The sequence below is a fragment of the Odontesthes bonariensis genome, chromosome 23 (genome assembly GCF_027942865.1).
Source record: "Odontesthes bonariensis isolate fOdoBon6 chromosome 23, fOdoBon6.hap1, whole genome shotgun sequence".
Classification (NCBI taxonomy): domain Eukaryota; kingdom Metazoa; phylum Chordata; class Actinopteri; order Atheriniformes; family Atherinopsidae; genus Odontesthes; species Odontesthes bonariensis.
In genome coordinates, this window is record NC_134528.1 from 2,168,052 (window position 1) to 2,188,250 (window position 20,199).

The 20,199-nt window shown below is 45.3% G+C and overlaps 1 protein-coding gene across 1 annotated transcript in view; it reads left to right on the plus strand.

Moving 5' to 3' along the window:
* LOC142373531 (wings apart-like protein homolog) overlaps nucleotides 1-20,199 on the plus strand; it is a 44,767-nt gene continuing 24,568 nt past the window's right edge. Inside the window, exons 1-7 of the mRNA XM_075456834.1 lie at nucleotides 1-316; nucleotides 1,315-1,823; nucleotides 6,120-6,864; nucleotides 9,307-9,707; nucleotides 11,624-11,748; nucleotides 19,754-19,849; nucleotides 19,938-20,111. Coding sequence (XP_075312949.1) covers nucleotides 1,337-1,823; nucleotides 6,120-6,864; nucleotides 9,307-9,707; nucleotides 11,624-11,748; nucleotides 19,754-19,849; nucleotides 19,938-20,111 — 2,028 coding nt within the window. The 5' untranslated portion in view covers nucleotides 1-316; nucleotides 1,315-1,336. The remainder of the gene's footprint in view (nucleotides 317-1,314; nucleotides 1,824-6,119; nucleotides 6,865-9,306; nucleotides 9,708-11,623; nucleotides 11,749-19,753; nucleotides 19,850-19,937; nucleotides 20,112-20,199) is intronic.

A 20,199-nucleotide genomic window follows, 5' to 3' on the forward strand; every position in this document is an offset into this window, starting at 1 on the left:
CGGAGTGGGGGGAGTCCAATGGAAGCCTTCGTCGCAATCCGGAGGAGACAATCGAGTGCGAATTCGACTGAAAAACTGAGCCACTTTGCTCAGATGTGCTTGTAAATCTCGTCCTTTCTCCAAAGCCCGGATCCTCCACTTTTCCCTTTCCGTTCCCAACACACCGATCCGCAGTTAGCGGCCTCTGCTCGGCTGCTTGTTTATACCGAAAACAGCCTGAATCAGGGACACAGGCCCGGCTGTCCTGTGCGAGTTTAACGGCCGTTTCGGAGCAGGAGTTTAGTGTTTAGTACGGATCGGATCTTTATCTCACCAAGTAAGTGGAAAATACTGATCTTTATTGATGTTGGCTTGGCGGTAGAAACTTGTAAAACTTGAAACTAAATGTCGGTTTGTAGTTATTGTTAGCTGTTAGCTTCGTGCTAGCTTCGTGTTAGCTTCGTGCTAGCGACACTCCTGTCTCCTCTGTTGAGCTTTTTGCTAATGCTAACGGCTAAACTCGAGGTAACGGATAGCAGTAACTTAAATCGCAAAAAAATCTTCCCTCATAATTAGAAGAACGCATTTTTCTGGTTTATCTCGGTTTTATTAGTTTTGTTTTGTGGTGTTTCTGCATCCCACCGTCGCCAAAAATGAGAAACTTAGCAGCATTAGCACTTTGGTAAGCTAAAGTTAGCCTTGTTTTGTCAAACCAGCTGGCAGAGAATCACTGAAGCTGTTAGCTGGTAGTTCTCCCCAGCTCTACTACGCCGTCTATATTTATGTCATTTATAGAGTTTGGTTCTGAATAAATACAGCTGGGGAGTGATTTTTAGGTTAAATAATGACTATAAATGAGTATTTCTGCATCTTATTCAGCATAACTAACTCGGATGGCCCCTGGAAGTAGAATCGTGTTGTTTTTGTGTTGTTTCTGCATCCCACCATCGCCAAAAATGAGAAACTTAGCAGCATTAGCACTTCGGTAAGCTAAAGTTAGCCTTGTTTTGTCAAACCAGCTGTCAGAGAATCACTGAAGCTGTTAGCTGGTAGTTCTCCCCAGCTCTACGCCTTCTGTATCTATGTCATTTATAGAGTTTGGATCTGAATAAATCCAGCTGGGGAGTGATTTTTAGGTTAAATAATGACTATAAATGAGTATTTCTGCATCTTATTCAGCATGACTAACTCGGATGGCCCCTGGAAGTAGAATAATTGATGAACACAACAGCAGATGGGGGGGAAACATGGAAAATGACATCCATGGCATTAACGTGACAGGTTCCCATCAGCTCTGTAAAGATGCACTTGTTCCTCTTCTTGCGTGCCTTTCAGAGAACATGATCCAGATGCTACAATGACATCCAGATTTGGTAAAACCTACAGCCGCAAGGGTGGAGAGGGCACGTCCAAGTTTGATGAAGTCCTGTCCACCAAGAGGGGCACCCTCAGTACCAAATGGGGCGACACCACCTACAAGGCCAAGGTGGGCTCCAAGCGCGTCGGAGCTCCCAAGAACGACTCGGTCCTGGAGGTTTACAAGAGGCCCCGCCCCTCCGGGGACGGCATGGAAGACCCGTTCGGCTTCGACAGCGACGAGGAGTCCAAACCGGTGTCGTCCCGGAGCGGCAGCAAGTCGTCGCCCGCTAAGCCGGCTTCAGCGGAGCCTCCGCAGGCGGAGAGGCCCGGCGTGTCTGTGGGCGCGGGGAGCAGGTCCAGTTTCCAGGGAGGATCTCACACCGTGGCGTCCGCTTCGGGGGCGTCGTGGCTGGCGGGTAACAGGAGCCAGGCCAAGGTGACGGAGGACGCTGCTTGGTTTGTCAACAGCAGCAGTGCGAGCGCAGGTAAGACACGAAAACTCTGCCGTCACCGCGCGTGGATCACAGCCGAATCTGTGTTTAGTTCCAGGCAGTTTTATCTGGTGTCATTCTCTCTCTGGCTGCTCTGAGCTCCGTAACACCCTGCATGAATCTGCTGTGTCCGACGTGTTGTGCAGGTCTGAGTAAAATCATTTAAAGGGACAGTTCGCCTCTTTTGACATGAAGCTGTATGACATCCCATACCAGCAGCATCATTTCTGAACATCTTCTTACCCCCTGCTGCGTCCTGTGAGCAGAGTTCCAGCCTCGTTTTTAGTGTTGATGAAGGTAGTCCGGCTAGTTGGCTGGGGTTTAAAAAATAAAGCGTCTTGCTTCTCAGAACAGTATGCGTTCAAAAGAGTTCTTCTGTTCCCAATCCCCAAATCTTCCAGTTTCATAGTTTTCAGGTTGATAGTTTTTTGCATAATCTTATTGTTTAACAGCCGAACAGCAGCATCACACATCAGCCTCGGCTCTCGCCTTGATGGAGGAGAAAATGTCCCCAGTGGTGCTGTGACGTTTGGCTTTGCAACTAAATCTACAGACGATGTCGATAAATCATCAGAACGAGGTTTGCTCGAGCAGAAGAAGTTGAGACGAATACTTCTCCAGTTCAGTGCCAGGAAACCACAGCAGAGGAAAGGTAGTGCAGGGAAATGTGGGCTAAGGATAATTCTGGAAAACGATTGGAAACTATACAGACGGTCGGGTCAAATTAAATCAAAACTATATCAAATAACTGAAACTAATCAATGACTTGATTGTCAAGACAAGAGAACTACTGAGTCCTAACTGCTGGAGTCATTAAAGAACAATCGCAGTTTCCTAATTAAATGTTAATTTTCTCCTGTAAACAAGCTGAACGCCGTCAGTCCAAATCCAGAGCGACTCCTCTGCTCACTCGCTTTGCTTCTTATTCAGTTTTCTGGGACATATTTATCTAATCTGCTGAAAACAGTTCATTCCGTATCTCTTTCTGCAGGAATATCAGTTCTAATCAGCATCCGGTAGCAGTGCGTTCTGCAGTGCTGACACTAAAGAAATGTTTAGTGATGGATGTTTTTCACTTTTCCTGAGTCAATGCGGAAGGCCTTAAAGGGACAGTTCGCCTCTTTAAAGGGACAGTTCGCCTCTTCTGACATGAAGCTGTATAACATCCCATATCAGCAGCATCATTTCTGAACATCTTCTTACCCCCTGCTGCGTCCTGTGAGCAGAGTTCCAGCCTCGTTTTGGTGTTGATGAAGGTAGTCCGGCTAGTTGGCTGGGGTTTAAAAAATAAAGCGTTTTGCTTCTCAGAACAATATGCGTTCAACAGAGTAATACATTTGCATCACAAAATGGTTCTCCAGGAAAAAGTCAGACCTCACAATCTCTTGGCCCTATTTTCTCTCCCTTCGTATCGCTGCCGACAGCCGCGCCTTTTACGCTGTTTGCTGCTCGGAAGCAGCGGACTGCTCGCTCTGCACTTCGATCTGCACGGTCTACACAGCATGCTTGTTTTTAAATTAATTTAAATGATTTTAATCATTTCTCTTTATATTCTTTTATGTATTTTTAATGCTTCTTCCACTCCCTGCTGCAATCCTTTTATTTTATGTGAAGCACTTTGAATTGTTTTGTACATGAAATGTGCTACAAATAAATTTGATTTGATATTGCTAGTATGGGATGTCATACAGCTTCATGTCAAAAGAGGAGAACTATGCCTTTAACAGCTATTCTCCAAATACAAATCACTCCGATCTGAAGCTGAAGATCGGTTCCTTAATCTATAGTTTAGTCCACGTTCAAACGGTTGGGTGTGAGCATCCATCCAACCGTTTGACCCCTTTCTAAATCTGTCAAAGCCGTCCTCCAAGAGCCTTAAAAAGCCCAAAACAGCAGCTCATGTCTCAGCCCAGAGTCCAAGGTTTCTAACGAAAGGAAAGAAGAAGAAAAAAGGCCCTTCTTGTTTAGGAAAAGGATGCCAATTAAGTTTGAGATAAACTTCTTCTGAAGATGCAGGTTAGTTGGGAGAGTTCTGCCATCCTGTTTGTTCAGATTGGCTGTTTATCTGATGCCAGCCGACTTTGGTGGGCAGAAAAACATTTTATTCCTCCTGCTTGTTGGTTTCATCGAGTTCAAATCAGAACACGGCGATGTTGGTAATTTACAAAAAAAACCTCTCTAAATTCAAAAGTATCGAAGAGCTTCACCAGGTGCTCAGCAGAACAACATTTTTATTTCACAACGCAGCTTCACACACTGAAAAGAGGTCACACGCCCACACACCAAACTGCAGCTCCCACCAACATTTCGCAGCCGTTGTTATGGAGGAGCTCTGGATGCAGAAAGGTGGATCTGAAACATCCCGCCAGGAAAAAGATCCCATGCGCTGGTTATTACCAACCCGACTGATAAAAACCCAAAGCTAAACGATGCTACACTCGGTTCTCTTGAGCAAAAACAGGAAATTGCTCCAGAGTGACATCAAAGAACATCTGTCTCTGGTCTCAACCCAAGCAGTTGGTTTTTATTCAACGGTTAGAAAACCCTAAAGTAGGCCATACCTGACGCTTCACCTTTTTTTTATTTTTTTTATTCACAACCCATGTGACATGAAGAGAAATCCTGCTGTTGCTTAAAGGCACAAAAATCGGGTTTTCACCTCGACTGGATCCTCCATTCGGCCATTTTCTATACCCAATAATCCACTTTTAAGGAGAATTTATAGTCACATTTACCATCCCGGTGATGGTGAAATGTACAGCTGTGTGAGGCTGGTTTGATAAAGTAAAGACCGGAGAGCTTTGTGAGTATTTGTGTCTTATTGTCTTTGTTGTGGCCATTTATGTTTTGTAAATCATAAGTTCTATCAGTTTAGTTTTCTTTGGGCAGTTAAAATATACTTTAGTTAGTTTGGGATCAAAATCTGTAATTAATTTTTATATTTGAAATTGTTTAGATTATTTTGGTAACTTTTAGAACACACCGGGGAGCGGGAGGTGGTGGTTAAATGTTTTTTTGACCACTTTTAGAGCTTGTTAAATCAGATTAAGTTAACTTTTGTTTTTCATCCAAATTGTAAGAGATTTTTAGTTATTGTTTTGTTCATATTTTTTTTTGTCAGAAATAAACTACATATATTTTTTAAACAATCAACTCTGAAGTGCGTGCAAGAACAAAACCACCTGTTGCCACCCACGACCTTTGTTAGAAAATATACTTGGGAAACTCGCGACAGTCTCAGTTTTATTATTAATATACAGCTCATTTCCTTGAACAATTCCAAACTTTTTAAAGGCCAAGTCTAATCCGTCTTATCATTCCCGTTGTTTTAGCCAAACAACGGGAAGATGAACGCTTACGGTTTAATACTCGAGCCAAACATGCGTCTTTCCTGCACAGATTTATTTATCCAGCCTCATGGTTTGGGTCCATCTAATCCCTTAGAAAGCTAAGCTTTGTTAGACATCGGCTGTGTTCGAAGCCGCATACTTCTCCTACTTCTCCTACTACTCCTACTAACTTTTTGAGTTAGTAAGCGAGTTTGAGTAAGCGAGAAGTTCCCGGATGCATACTAGATTCTCCTAAATGTTGGGTATGCATCATGAGGTTACTACTCATACTCAAACTACCCAAGATGCAACGCAACGTGACGTCGCCGATCGACATTTCCTGTCAAAACGGCAGTTTCAAGCTAGCTACAACGAGGGTAGGTTCACTTCCTGTTTTCAAAACAAAAGCCCCAATTGTATCGTAATGGCTTTCCCTGTGATAAAAGGTAACGACAGTATGCAGAGCGTTTACCCACAATGCATTTCGCTCCTGCCCGAGCTGAAATCAGCCGGCCTGAAACTGATTTCTCTTAAGCTCTAAACTCTGTAAACTTTAGCAACATTTGAAACATTTTCAGGTGAGAAAGTAGTCGTTTCGGCGCTACTAAAGCTAGCCGCAGTGAGCAACGCACTTCCTGTTATTTTCACAAAATAAAATACCCGTTGCCTTTTATCATAGGGAAAGCCATTACCATACAATTGGTGCTTTTGTTTTGAAAACAGGAAGTGAACCTACCCTCGTTGTAGCTAGCTTGAAACTGCCGTTTTGACAGGAAATGTCGATTTTTTTTTTTTTTTTTTTTTTTTTTTTTTTTTTTTTTTTTTTTTTTTTTTTTTTCCTGGAAATTTTGTCATGTTATTGTTTTCAAATTTTACCTGAAGTTTCTATCTCTTTTACGCAGTAGATGTTTTCTTTAAAAAGGGATGAACTTTTGACACAGAGTCTTTTTTTGCTTCCTAGGAAAGCCCAGAGAGAGCTCCTCGTCCTCAGAGAACCAGCACAGCTACTCATGGTACCAAAACGCTTCAGAGAGTGACCGGCAGCCCCTCGCACAGACCACCACTCTGAAGACCGGGTCCAAGGCAGAATCCACCTCCTGGGACGTCATCATGGGTCTGCGCCCACCTTCACCCACCCAGGAACCCCGTAATCCTGCCCCGACGCTCTCTTGGGCCTCCATTGGCATGGCGGCGGGGGGCCTGGACCCGGAGCAGACCCGGCACAAGAAGCCCCCGTCTCCCCCGCGGCTTCAGAGCCCCGGCGAGAGCGCCGACCCGATGGGGGAGTCTGACCTCGTGGAGACGTCACGCTTCCCCCAGCCGGCGCCCTCATTATCGCTTGAAAGGAACTCGAACTGTCGGACATACCGGAGGCCCAGCAAACAGGGACCTGGCAAAGACTCCAGCGGGCTCGCCGGCTCCGTGTTTGGCACAGATCTTCCCAAATCCAAAACCGATGGCAACAATACCAAAATAACGGGCGGTGGGGGCGGCCGCGGCCGGACGAGGGACTACACCGTGCTGCACCCGTCCTCCGTGTCCGTGTGCAACGTCACCATCCAGGACCGGACCGTGGAGGAGTTCAGCACCGACGCAGCGCCCGCCGGGGGCAGCAGCAGCACCGGCCCGGGCAGCACCACCCAGCTGGGGGCGGTGCTGGGGGGGGTGGGGTGGCAGCGGAAGAAGGCCGAGGCGCAGAATACAAGGTAGGGTAACAAAGATGGTGAGAAACTAAGTGAACCCCTGATCCAGCAGCTGGTAGCAGCAGTGGGTGAGAAACTAAGTGAACCCCTGATCCAGCAGCTGGTAGCAGCAGTGGGTGAGAAACTAAGTGAACCCCTGATCCAGCAGCTGGTAGCAGCAGTGGGTGAGAAACTAAGTGAACCCCTGATCCAGCAGCTGGTAGCAGCAGCGAGTGAGAAACTAAGTGAACCCCTGATCCAGCAGCTGGTAGCAGCAGTGAGTGAGAAACTAAGTGAACCCCTGATCCAGCAGCTGGTAGCAGCAATGAGTGAGAAACTAAGTGAACCCCTGATCCAGCAGCTGGTAGCAGCAGTGAGTGAGAAACTAAGTGAACCCCTGATCCAGCAGCTGGTAGCAGCAGTGAGTGAGAAACTAAGTGAACCCCTGATCCAGCAGCTGGTAGCAGCAGTGAGTGAGAAACTAAGTGAACCCCTGATCCAGCAGCTGGTAGCAGCAGTGAGTGAAAAACTAAGTGAACCCCTGATCCAGCAGCTGGTAGCAGCAGTGAGTGAGAAACTAAGTGAACCCCTGATCCAGCAGCTGGTAGCAGCAGTGAGTGAGAAACTAAGTGAACCCCTGATCCAGCAGCTGGTAGCAGTAGTGAGTGAGAAACTAAGTGAACCCCTGATCCAGCAGCTGGTAGCAGTAGTGAGTGAGAAACTAAGTGAACCCCTGATCCAGCAGCTGGTAGCAGTAGTGAGTGAGAAACTAAGTGAACCCCTGATCCAGCAGCTGGTAGCAGCAGTGAGTGAGAAACTAAGTGAACCCCTGATCCAGCAGCTGGGAAGGCAAGGCAAGTTTATTTGTACGGCACAATTCAACTACATGGTGATTCAAAGTGCTTTACAGAGATATTAAAACAGTAGAAATAAAAAGCATGATTTAAATTTTAAACAAAAAAGAAAGAACAAAAAGAAAGAACTAAGAACAATTGATAAAATCAGTAGTTAAAATGTGATTAAGTTTGGAGCTTTATTCAGCTGAAAATAGGTGTGTCTTCAGCCTGGACTTAAACACACTGAGTGTTTCAGCTGCTCTGAGGCTTTCTGGGAGTTTGTTCCAGACATGTGGAGCATAGAAGCTGAATGCAGCTTCTCCATATCTGGTTCTGACTCTGGGAACTGATAGAAGACCGGATCCAGATGAGCTGAGGGGTCTGGAAGGTTCATACTGGGTCAGGAGGTCCCTGATGCATTCTGGTCCTGGACCATTCAGAGCTTTATAGAGCAGCATCAAAACTTTAAAGTCTATCCTCTGATGGACAGGCAGCCGGTGTAAAGACCTCAGAGCTGGACTGATGGGGTCCACTTCTTTGGTCTCAGTGAGGACTCGAGCAGCAGAGTTCTGACTGAGCTGCAGTTTTTAGGTAGACCTGTAAAGATGCTGTTACAGTAACCAAGCCGACTGAAGATGAATGCATGGACTAGTTTTTCCAGGTCCTGCTGACACATCAGATCCTTTAACCTTGATATATTCTTAAGGTGATAGTAGGCTGACTTTGTTACTGCCTTAATGTGTTTTTCCAAGTTTAGGTCTGAGTCCATCACTACACCCAGATTTCTGGCCTGGTTGGTAGTTTCTAGGTGTATAGATTGAAGTTCTGTGGTGACCTGTAATCGTTTCTCTTTGGCTCCAAAGACAATTACCTCAGTTTTGTTTTTGTTTAGCCGGAGAAAGTTGTGTCACATCCAGTCATTAATCTCCTCAATGCATTTACCAAGAGCCTGTACAGGGCCTCGGTCTCCTGGTGACATTGTAATATATATCTGCGTGTCATCTGCATAGCTATGGTAGTTTATTTTGTTGTTTTTTTATAATCTGTGCCAGTGGGAGCATGTAGATGTTAAACAGAAGAGGTCCCAGGATGGAACCTTGGGGAACTCCACATGTGATTCTTGTGTGCTCAGATGTAAAGTTACCTATTGACACAAAGTACTTCCTGTTCTCTAAGTATGTTTTGAACCAGTTTAGTACAGTTCCGGAAAGACCCGCCCAGTTTTCCAGTCGTTTGAGTAATATATTGTGGTCAACTGTATCAAATGGTAGCAGCAGTGTGTGAGAAACTAAGTGAACCCCTGATCCAGCAGTGTGTGAGAAACTAAGTGAACCCCTGATCCAGCAGCTGGTAGCAGCAGTGAGTGAGAAACTGTGCTGTCATGACCTTTAACCTTTAACATGCTGACTGAGGCCCGCAGAGTCTGAGATGTAGCTCTTGGGTTTCTGACCTTGGGGTGACCTTTAACCTTTAACTGATGATGATGATCAGTTAATCAGAGCATTGATCAGCAGCTCCTGGCTGCTTTTAGTTCCTGTGGAAGCTGGAAGGGTTCACTTAGTTCTTTACGCACTGCTTCTGCATTTAATCTCAGTTTACATATTACCTTATATATCTTATCTCTCTGCAGGTTCCGACCGACCCAGACCAAGTCGAAGAAGGAGACTAAGCCGGATCTGTTTGGCTTCGAAGACGCAGACGCCCACAGGGGAGAGAACAGTCCCGACAGCACAGACGGCCGGTCCAATTACAAAATCAAATACTTCGGCTTCGACGACATGAGCGACAGCGACAGCGATGGCGCCGAAGACGACGAAGACATCGGCTCCTCGAAAGAGAGGAGGAGGGCCAAGAGGGCCTCCGTCTCCACGGTAACCCCGGTGGTTACCGTGGAGGAAACGCCAGTGGATGACACGCCGGATCCATTCGATGACACGCCGGATCCATTCGAGAGGCTGCAGAACCGGGAACGGCCGACAGTCAAGGAGAGCAAGAAGAACTCTGAGAGGCGGGAGAGCAGGATACGAGCAGGTTAACATGCACATCACATGTTTCTTTCTTCTTTTTATTTGCAAAAGGAACTGTTTAAATTTTGCGAGCGCCACCTGCCAGTCGACGACATGAAAGAATCTAAACTTTATATTTTTGGGAGTCGCTCATTGACTCTGTAGCGCCCCCTACGATGCTTAAAAATGGTCTCCTTAATAGGATTAGTTTCGCGTGGGACGACGAAATCCGGTACACTCATTCATCATGCCCAGACGCACAAAAAAAACTACCAAAAAAAAAAATCCTTTCAGGACTTTTTGGCAAACTGTCCATCCCGTTTCTGTGGCTAACTAGTGGTTAGCACGTAGCAGCGTAGCCTCTGTGTTTCTGTGTCTAACTAGCGGTTAGCATGTAGCAGCGTAGCCTCTGTGTTTCTGTGGCTAACTAGCGGTTAGCACGTAGCAGCGTAGCCTCTGTGTTTCTGTGTCTAACTAGCGGTTAGCATGTAGCAGCGTAGCCTCTGTGTTTCTGTGGCTAACTTGGGGTTAGCATGTAGCAGCGTAGCCTCTGTGTTTCTGTGGCTAACTAGCGGTTAGCACGTAGCAGCGTAGCCTCTGTGTTTCTGTGTCTAACTAGCGGTTAGCATGTAGCAGCGTAGCCTCTGTGTTTCTGTGGCTAACTTGGGGTTAGCATGTAGCAGCGTAGCCTCTGTGTTTCTGTGGCTAACTAGCGGTTAGCACGTAGCAGCGTAGCCTCTGTGTTTCTGTGTCTAACTAGCGGTTAGCATGTAGCAGCGTAGCCTCTGTGTTTCTGTGGCTAACTTGGGGATAGCATGTAGCAGCGTAGCCTCTGTTTTTCTGTGGCTAACTAGCAGTTAGCATGTAGCAGCGTAGCCTCTGTGTTTCTGTGGCTAACTTGGGGTTAGCATGTAGCAGCGTAGCCTCTGTTTTTCTGTGGCTAACTAGCAGTTAGCATGTAGCAGCGTAGCCTCTGTGTTTCTGCTCATGAAGTCTTCTGTGGACAGTCGTCTCTGACAGAGACACACCTGCCTCCTGAAGATGGTTCTGATCTGTTGGACGGGCCTTTGAGGGTTCTTCTGTGTCCCTCGGCCTACCAGAGCATCCTTTCTTCTTCATGATCTTCATCACTGAGGGCTCTGTTTATAACAACTAATGAGAATTTGCTGTCCTGACTTCCTCTTTCTGAGGTTCAGTGAATGGGGAGGTTGGATAATTCTCCTGTGAGCTGGGACTGTGATGTAATAGAAACCTGCTTATTGGCGGACCCAAACAGGAAAAGAGGTCTTATCTTCTTACGTCTTCTTTAACATTTAAATAGAAGTCGGGGTGGCAGATATTTTTCCATAACAGTGAGAGTGCGGCGGGGCTGGAAGACTGAAAGGAACTCGGTCAGATATAGGACTGCAGTGTGAAACGGTAGCATATCACATCTGACTTTGATTAAAACATGAGTCGATATAAATCACTGTTCTGGCAGTTTTTGATTGAAATCCTCCCACATGCTCTGACTCATGCCATCACTTTGTGCCACAGCCAGCTCACAGTCGGCTGCAGCTTCACAGTTCTACGCAGTTAGGAAGGAGGAAGAGTTGGTCGTCATTGTTTTCACCGCATGCAACAAAAACCAGAAGCTTTAAAGAGCATTTTCATTGATTTGCTAACTGTTTAATCCAGGGCCACGAACATGACAAAGCTGTAATGTTCTTATTAATCTGTACACAAAGCTCACACACTCACACTCTGATTGGTCTGAATGAGGCTTCAGCACAATAAACCTGGAAACCATGACAACGCAAACTGTTTTAATGCTGTAAATCTTCTTTAAAGTGCAACTTCAGAGCCTTTTCCTCGTTTTGATGTGAGTCCCGTGAGTCCTGTTCAGATATCCGTTATTTGTTTTCATCCTCGCTGAGCAGAACATCTTGTTCATTCCCTCAGATGTCCTGGACTTCTCAGAGGACGACTTCAGAGTCGTGGCCAGTGGTCCCAGGAGGCCGCCTCAGGGCAAACCGGCTGAGAAGAACCCCGACTCTTTCCGGAGGATCTTCAGCGCACATAAGAAGGTCAGACACAACGGGACCTTTTCTTCCACCAGGTCACATGACTGTTGGCTGTTCATGCTTTGAATCACACTGGTCAGGAAGAAATAATGCTACTAAGTAGGGCTGGGCGAGTTAACTCGTTATTATCGCGTTAACGCATTGATTATCTAACGCCGATAAATATTTTATCGTGCATTAGCGCAGGTTTTATTTTGAAAATGTAAAAAAAACTAAATTATTGGAGGGCTTTTGTGCCTTTAATGGAAAGTTCATAGAGACAGGAAGCAGGGGGCAGAGAGAGGGGGAACAACATGCAGCACCCCTGTTGTATTATTTATTTTATTATTGTAGAAGTCTGTTTCTCACAGGCTTTTATTTTGTAAAAGTCTGTTTCTCACAGGCTTTTATTTTGTAAAAGTCTGTTGCTCACGGGCTTTTATTTTGTAAAAGTCTTTTGCTCACGGGCTTTTATTTTGTAAAAGTCTGCTGCTCACAGGCTTTTATTTTGTAAAAGTCTGTTGCTCACAGGCTTTTATTTTGTAAAAGTCTTTTGCTCACAGGCTTTTATTTTGTAAAAGTCTGCTGCTGTCTGATGTGGAACAGGAAAAGAAAGTAATCGGCGGATCCACCAAACATGGAGAAGGGTACGGAACTTTTACTCAGCCATTTTCATTTTAAAGTTCTTCCAGACGGCGGAGTCGACAGAACCAAAGTCATCTGTAAACACTGCCAAGTTGAATTGTCTTCTCAGCGTAGTAGTTCCAGTCTAAAATATCACTTAAAGGCAAAACACACAACTGATAGCAGCAAGTCATTCAAGGAAACAGACAGTGGAGCGAGGCTTCTACATAAAAACTACAGAAAGATGCTGATGTTAAAAGTGTGTTTGCACAACAAATGTTATGGCACTTTCATTCATATGGCAGCACATTTAAAATAAAGCTAAATGCTAAAAGCTATACGCTACTTTTGGATTCATTTTGGGATTCTGCGTACAAATGCGATTAATCGTGATTAATCAGGGAAATCATGTGATTAATTAGATTAAACGTTTTAATTGTTGCCCAGCCCTAGAATTAAGATTACAGAAAAAATTGCCTCAAACGGAGCAGGAAACTGACACTGAGCTGCTTTTAAAGATGAACTTCTTCCATTTAAAATGAGATAGATTAGATTAGATTAAACTTTATTGTCATTGCACAGTACAGTACAGGTACTGAGACAACGAAATGCAGTTTAGCATCTAACCAGAAGTGCAAAAAGCAGTTAAAGTGCAGAGTATGTGCATATGTAAAGTGTAGTAGTGAATAAATACAAATGTGGAATGAAAAGGTAGAATGGAATAAGTACAATGAATTACACTGTGAGGTAGTGTGGAATAAATGGAATGAGGCAGTAAGAAATAAACAATGAAACAAACAATGAATGCGTTGTTGGGAAGAAGTTGATTCAGGCACATCCCCAATTTGATCTGTTGCTCACCAGAAAGATGAACTGACTGGTGGTCATTGTTGGCAGTTTTAGTTCATTAAAATATTAAAATAGTTCTTCTGTTTTCCCACCAAACTGTTCCCATCATTTTTCAACCAAACAACATTTTCTGGAATGGAAGCACATCCCTGCTGCTCAGTTTGGTGGATACTGGAGGTATAGGTGAACCAGATGCAGGTGCTACCTGAAATAAAAGTGCACAGCTTCATGTTTCCCACCTGTGTGAAACAGCCGTTTGTCTTCTGACCTCTGCAGAGGTGACATGGAGGAGGGAAGCTTCTCATTGTTAGATGTTTCCATCCATTCGGAGTCCTTTAGTGAGACAAAGCTGGACTTGTTGCATGTGAAAAGAGGTCTGGATGTACCTGTGGGCACGAGGCTGTCCACCTACGCCCAGCCTGACTCAGTGCTGGTGTGTGTGGGCAGAGCAGGACTCTGGCTGTGGTCTGGTCATGCATCGATGAGGGGAGAGATGGACTTCCTTTCTAACATCTCTGAAATGTTTGTCTCTTACATCAGTCTGTGGCTCCTGGCCGGAGATCAGACCATTGATCTCAGAAGTGGGAGCCTTTTAAAAGTGGACGCAGATCAGTTGGCTTATCTCATGTTTTCTCTATGTAATGCAAACGCAGGTAATAAGCAGCCTCGAGCACGAAGCTGGAAGATGAATGTGGTTGGAGGGGATTTCGCTGTGAGATGGGCTCTGGTTATCTCTTCTTTGCTGCCGGTGAAGCTGACATCAGTTAAACGGCTCGAGTCGAAGTGATAATTAGGTTTACTCTGGTTCTGCTGTCGGACTTCTGTTAATCACACAGTTTCTGCAGCTCGCAGGTTTCTTTTTTTTTTTTTTTTGGTAGTTTGTTGGCATTTTGGCTTTGTGAGAAGTGATTATTGTTGCAGTTGGCAGGTCATTGAAACCCTTTTCAGACACGACGGGTGACATTAAGGCCTCAGTATGCTTCTCCGTCGCTATCCGTCTCCGTGGTCACGCAGAGGCTGTTAAACCTTTCGAAGTTCTCCGTTGGGATGCCGGATACCCAAGGCAGTTCACCTCCCGATCAGTAGGCGGCGCTACGTTAGACGACCCAATCTCTTACGTCTGTCGTGAAAGTGGCTGATTGATGGTTCACCTTCAGGCAACTTCCGGCATGCGCAGAACGCAAAGTCTGATTCACCACGAGCTTCAGCGTCTACAAGCAGGTTTAGAGTGACTTTCAGCCCAGTTATCTCGGGGTCTGAATCCCATCCGATCCAGTTCTTAGTCAGATTAAGGTGTCTACATGCACTTAATAACTCAGACTGATTGTTATTTAGCCAATAATCCGATCCTTTCAGGGTCATGTGACCCCACTGAGTGAAGGTGTCTGAAAGGCCTGTTTCATCGTGGTTTTGTCTCGGGATATAACTGATGATTTGACAGCCTAATATAAAGCTGTGGAGCTGATTAAAAATGACTCCATTAGCTCGCTGCTTTTCATCCTCCCGCTGCCGTCTATATGTGGGCGGCTGTTCAACATATTGCTGGAGATTTAAGATTCTTGTCGTCTGATTGATGCAAAGCGTTCCACAATGCCGCCATCGCAGCAGTTTCAGCTGATAACAAGGAGCCAGCAGACAAACACGACAGCATAATTACATCAGTAAATACAGGCTGCAGTCACATGATTTAAAATTAGCCCGCAGGTCCTCTTTATGTTCTCTGTCATAAATCTTGTTTGCTCCTAATATTGACTTCAAAATGGATCCTTTAGCCAAAAGCAACGACGGTGAGACGTGTCAGCTCGTTGTGTGTGAAAGGCATCAGTTAGGTGGAAGAAAATCTGTCAAAATGAGGGGAGCAATTATTGAATATGCACGGGAAGATGTGACGGAAGGCACGATAGAGTTGGTGGCTGTGTTCAAAACTACGTACTGCATACTGCATACTGCATACTACATACTACATACTGCATACTACATACTTCCATACTGCGTGTTGAAAACCTGACAAAATACCGGCTATTTACAATTTTGTTCCCATGAATTCGGCGCTACTAAAGCTAGCCGCAGTGAGCGACGCACTTCCTGTTATTTTCACAAAATAAAATACCCGTTGCCTTTTATCATAGGGAAAGCCATTACCATACAATTGGTGCTTTTGTTTTGAAAACAGGAAGTGAACCTAGCCTCGTTGTAGCTAGCTTGAAACTGCCGTTTTGACAGGAAATGACGATCGGCGACGTCACGTTACGTTGCATCTTGGGTAGTTTGAGTATGAGTAGTAACCTCATGATGCATACCCAACATTTAGGAGAATCTAGTATACATCTGGGAAAAAAGTCAGCATGAGTAGTAGCAGTAGCTCACTGCGGCTAGCTTTAGTAGCGCAGAATTCGTGGGAACAAAATGGTAAACAGCCGGTATTTTGTCAGATTTTCAACACGTTGGGGATCTAAACGACTACTTTCTCACCTGAAAATGTTTCAAATGTTGCTAAAGTTTACAGAGTTTAGAGCTTAAGAGAAATCAGCTTCAGGCCGGCTGATTTTCGAAATGCATTGTGGGTAAACGCTCTGCATACTGTCTGATCGATCAGTATGTAGTATGCGGTTTCGAACGCAGCCAAAGCCTCGTTATAATGCTCGTTTTTTGTCTCGTTGGAGCTTCTGCGCCGTTTGATCCGCTCGGGTTCGGCCAGAGAAAACTCGGCTGTTCTGAGATCTTCAGAACAAATCTAAACGTCCTCTGCAGCTTGTCCACTGCGGACATGCAGGAAGAGAATTAGCAGACACTGTGGGCGATGGAGCATAATGATGTCCTTAATGTGCTTTCTCATTCTCCAGTTACATGCCCCGACTCTTAAAATAACTCTGCTCCCTCACTGCTGAATTATGTGCCCTCGTCTCTTGACCACTTTGTCTTCCTTTTTAACTCCCAGCAGAATATCCTCCATCACGTCCTCCCCCTCCTTGTTTTAATACACCTTCCTCCACCCTCCCCGCTCCATCTTCCCTTTACATTATTGAGAGCAGGAGCCGGGCCGAGCTCATTATGAAAGCGACAGCCTGTGGAGGTATTATGAAAGCTCGGCCTCGGTGACAGTAAACTGTGCATCTGTGGCAGCGGCTGAGCCAAAGTGGGAACTCCGGGAGACGTTTCACCATAAAGACAACAGAAATATCCATGTGTAGGGGACGGTTATGGGTTTGTTTAAGCTCTTCCTTCATTCAAACTAATTGGGGGCCGAGCAGCGAAGGCCCCCATTGTGTTAGTAGCTTTTGTTATTATTATTGATCCGTTTCTGCTTCAAATTAAAGTCTATGGCAGCCCCATGAACGCTACGGTAAAAACCTTTCGGCACACGTATTCAGCACAGTGCCAAAGTCAACCTCAAGAATGTTCATGCCCCAACAGCGTACTCTCTAGCGCCACCAACACGTCAAAGTTCAAAGTGCATCCAGCTGCATTACTTTGGACTACTTGGTCCAAATTTCACAAATGAGGCATCGTTGGAATCCTTGGATCATGACGAGTCCAACGCACCCTATGACGTCATTTTGCGTATGACTAGATTTTCCGCCATTTTGAATTTTATCAAAAACCTTCAAAAAGCATTTCAGGTTACAGAGATTGTCCGATTTTCATGAGACTTGGCACATAGACTCTTCAGACCAAGCCGCACAAAAGTTATTGTGTGGAATTTTTCATTTCGCTTCCGTTTGCCCGTACCAGCCAATCAAACTCGGTGGCGACGCCACCAAACAGGAAGTGAGGCCATATCTTGGCAACCGTTTGATGTTATGACGTCAAACTTATAACACAGACTCATGACCACTACGGTAAGAGGCCAAAGAAGTTTGGTGACGTTTGGCCTATAGGTGGCGCTATATGTAGCAAAAATGCATTTTTGCTCATATCTTTGGACCCTTTTTTTTGCAAATTTCATAAATGAGATACCAATGGAATCCCTGGATGCAGACGAGGTCATCGCAACCCATGACTTCATCTACTCCATCTTTGATTTTCCGCCATTTTGAATTTGATCAAAAAGCATTTAAGGTTACGCAGATTGTCCGATATCCACGGGACTTGACACATAGAATCTTCAGACCAAGCCGCACAAAAGTTATCATGTGGATTTTTTCATCTGCTTCCGTTTGCCCGCGGCAGCCAATCAAACTCAACGCCGGCGCGCAAACATGACGTTAGGCCGTATCTCTGCGATGCATTTATGTATCGATGCCAAACTTGGTGCATGGACTCATGACGCCTTCCTGAGCAGCCCAAGCCTTGCCTATTGTGCCATGCTGCAAGCCCCCACCCCCCCATAGCTATATATTTGTGAGAGTTTTGGCTGGATATTGCTTCCCGCCGCCTGCTCCTTCTGCAGAGCCTTTGATATTGAAAACATTCTTCTAATATGAATACTTGTAAGCGGCTCATGAGCCGGTATCGTGTTTGTCAGAAATGCTTTGGCAGAGAAGTAGAGCGCCGCTGTTACGGCACACCCAGCAATGCAAGAACAGTACGTCTTCTTTTTTTTTTTTCATTTTTGGGGCCACAGCAGAGGTGTGGGGGCCCCTCTTCCTCCCTCATTCTCATCTGTGCCATGCTGCTCGGCGGCGGGGGGGCGTGGCGGTGGGGTAGGTGTCTGTCTGTGTCATTCAGATGACTGCAGCAGCCTTTAATTCGGTGTGTTGATGTTCCAGCACAGCCCAGCTCAACCTCAGACTACCCTTTTGTCTCTGCTTATTAACCCCGTGGTGAAGCCCCCCCGCCCCCCCGCCACCACCACCACCTCAGCACGACACCCTTCAGCCAACTCTTGTCTCCTTCCTTTCTCTGTCCACTGCCTCCCTCTCTCCATCTTTTGTTTTTCATCGCGGATGCCCCGGCAACCACCAACCACAGGTTTGGCAAAGAGTAGAGGCGACCGGCCAAGGATGGGTGGACGGTTTGTTTTAAGCGTGTCCTGCTGTTTGATCAGTGCTGGCGGACTCTCGGGCAGCTTCATCTGCATGTTGTTATCCCGTTTCCTTCGCTTCGTTGGGCTCACTCTCTCCTTCAGTGTTTGGGTTCTGGGATTGTTCATTTGAGTTTCTCTTGCTGAAAGAGAACTTCAGACACCCAAATATAGGCTCTAAAGCACAGAAAAAAGTTATTTTTCCACAACGCGTCCTTATTAAATTACATTTTTATCAACTTTGTTTTAAAAAGTGGCCAATTTGGAGTTGTTTAAAACGCTTAATAGCTCCAAAAAGACAAATATTCGGGTTAAAATGACACTTTGAAATCTCCACATATTTGGAGTGAAAACGCATCACTGCTGATGGCAACACACACACACACACACACACACATACACGATCTGTTCACTTTAACGAACAGCTATCAGCATGCAGGCCTTGATATTAAGATGAAAACTTCATGCAACCACAGGCAGCAAGTTAAAAAGTTGATAAAAGTGTTAGTGTGTGAAAACGCTGCTGGAAGATGCTACACAGAGGTGGGTACAGCAGCCAAAAATTGTACTCAAGTAAAAGTAAAAAGTAGTCATCCAAATAAGTACTTGAGTAAGAGTAAAAAAGGTGAAAAAACTACTCGAGTACTGAGTAACTGTTGAGTAACGTCTGATTTATTTGTTAACACAAGCATTCAATCAGACAGACAAAAATACTAAATAATCATCTTTAGGCCAATTAGAGTTCATCCAATTGATAAAATAAATTAAAATGAATTAATTAATTACAAAATAGCTTAAATTAAAATAATCCAGGTAAATTCAAGAACTTCAATAAAAATAAAAGAGACTTAAGAAATGTTTAAAACATATGTAACCCATATGTAACCTAAAAAACAAACATTCACCTATCCATGGGGGGAAAAACGAGTTTAGGAAACTTAGCGCTACATGTTTCCTCAAGTTAGATGTTGAGTTTCTGCTGAAATGTGCGTTTGTTTTGGTTGACACAGAAGACACATAATGTAGCTGCTGTTTCTCACTCTTTGTAAGGTAAACATGCTTTCAGTATGAGGCCTCGTCTGCGTCTTCATTTCCCACCGTTGGTTCTGACATTTTTCATCTGTTTCTTTGTTTATTTGCTACGACTGCTAATGCTAAAGCTAACCCGTCCCGCCACTGAGATCGAGTACGGTCACGTGACCAGACCGCACGGCTGCGTCTGATTGGTGGAACACAGTCAGGTGGTAGAGCCTTTGGTGGAAGTCTCTCTCTCTGTCAGAATAAAACATTAAAATGAGGCGTACGCGGGGGGATAAAAATAATGAGGCGTAGAATACCAAAGAGGTAAGAAGAAAAGTAACCAGCTCATTGTAGCCTAATGCAGCGGAGTAAGAGGACAGTTTCTGCTGCACACATCTACTCAAGTAAAAGTAAAAAGTATAGAGATTTAAAACTACTCCTAGAAGTATAATGTTTTCAAAAACTTACTCAAGTAAATGTAACTCGTTACTACCCACCTCTGGTGCTCCATGTCAGGAGCTGGAGGGTTTTGGAGGGTTCTCCATGCTCATGTTTTCTGTGTTCTTGTTGCAGTCTCCCACCAAAGCGGTTTATAATGCCCGACACTGGACTGTGGCGGGTGAAGAGGAGCCACCGCCGCCTTTCTTCTCACGATCACACGCAGCTCCTGTAAGAACACAAACACAATGCAGACATTCAGGGCGCACATGCCGCAGTCTCACACCATCTTTCATCCATCTTTCCTCCATCTTTCCAGGCATTAGTCACTGCCGGAGGCTCCAGCACGGAGCCCTCTGACCCTCAGAAGAAGGACGATGGCCTTTTCAAGGCTCCTCCTCCTCCTCCCAAGGTCACAAAGTGTGTCACCATCCCGACGGATCCCTACCAGGACACGGTCACCGCGCTCAAGTGTCACAAAGAACACAAAGAGGTAATCTGAACGTTTCTCCTCTGCTGAAGCTGCCACTTCCTGAAGATGTTCCGTCTGTTCCCGTCCTCGTGAATGGAAGCTGTGGCGG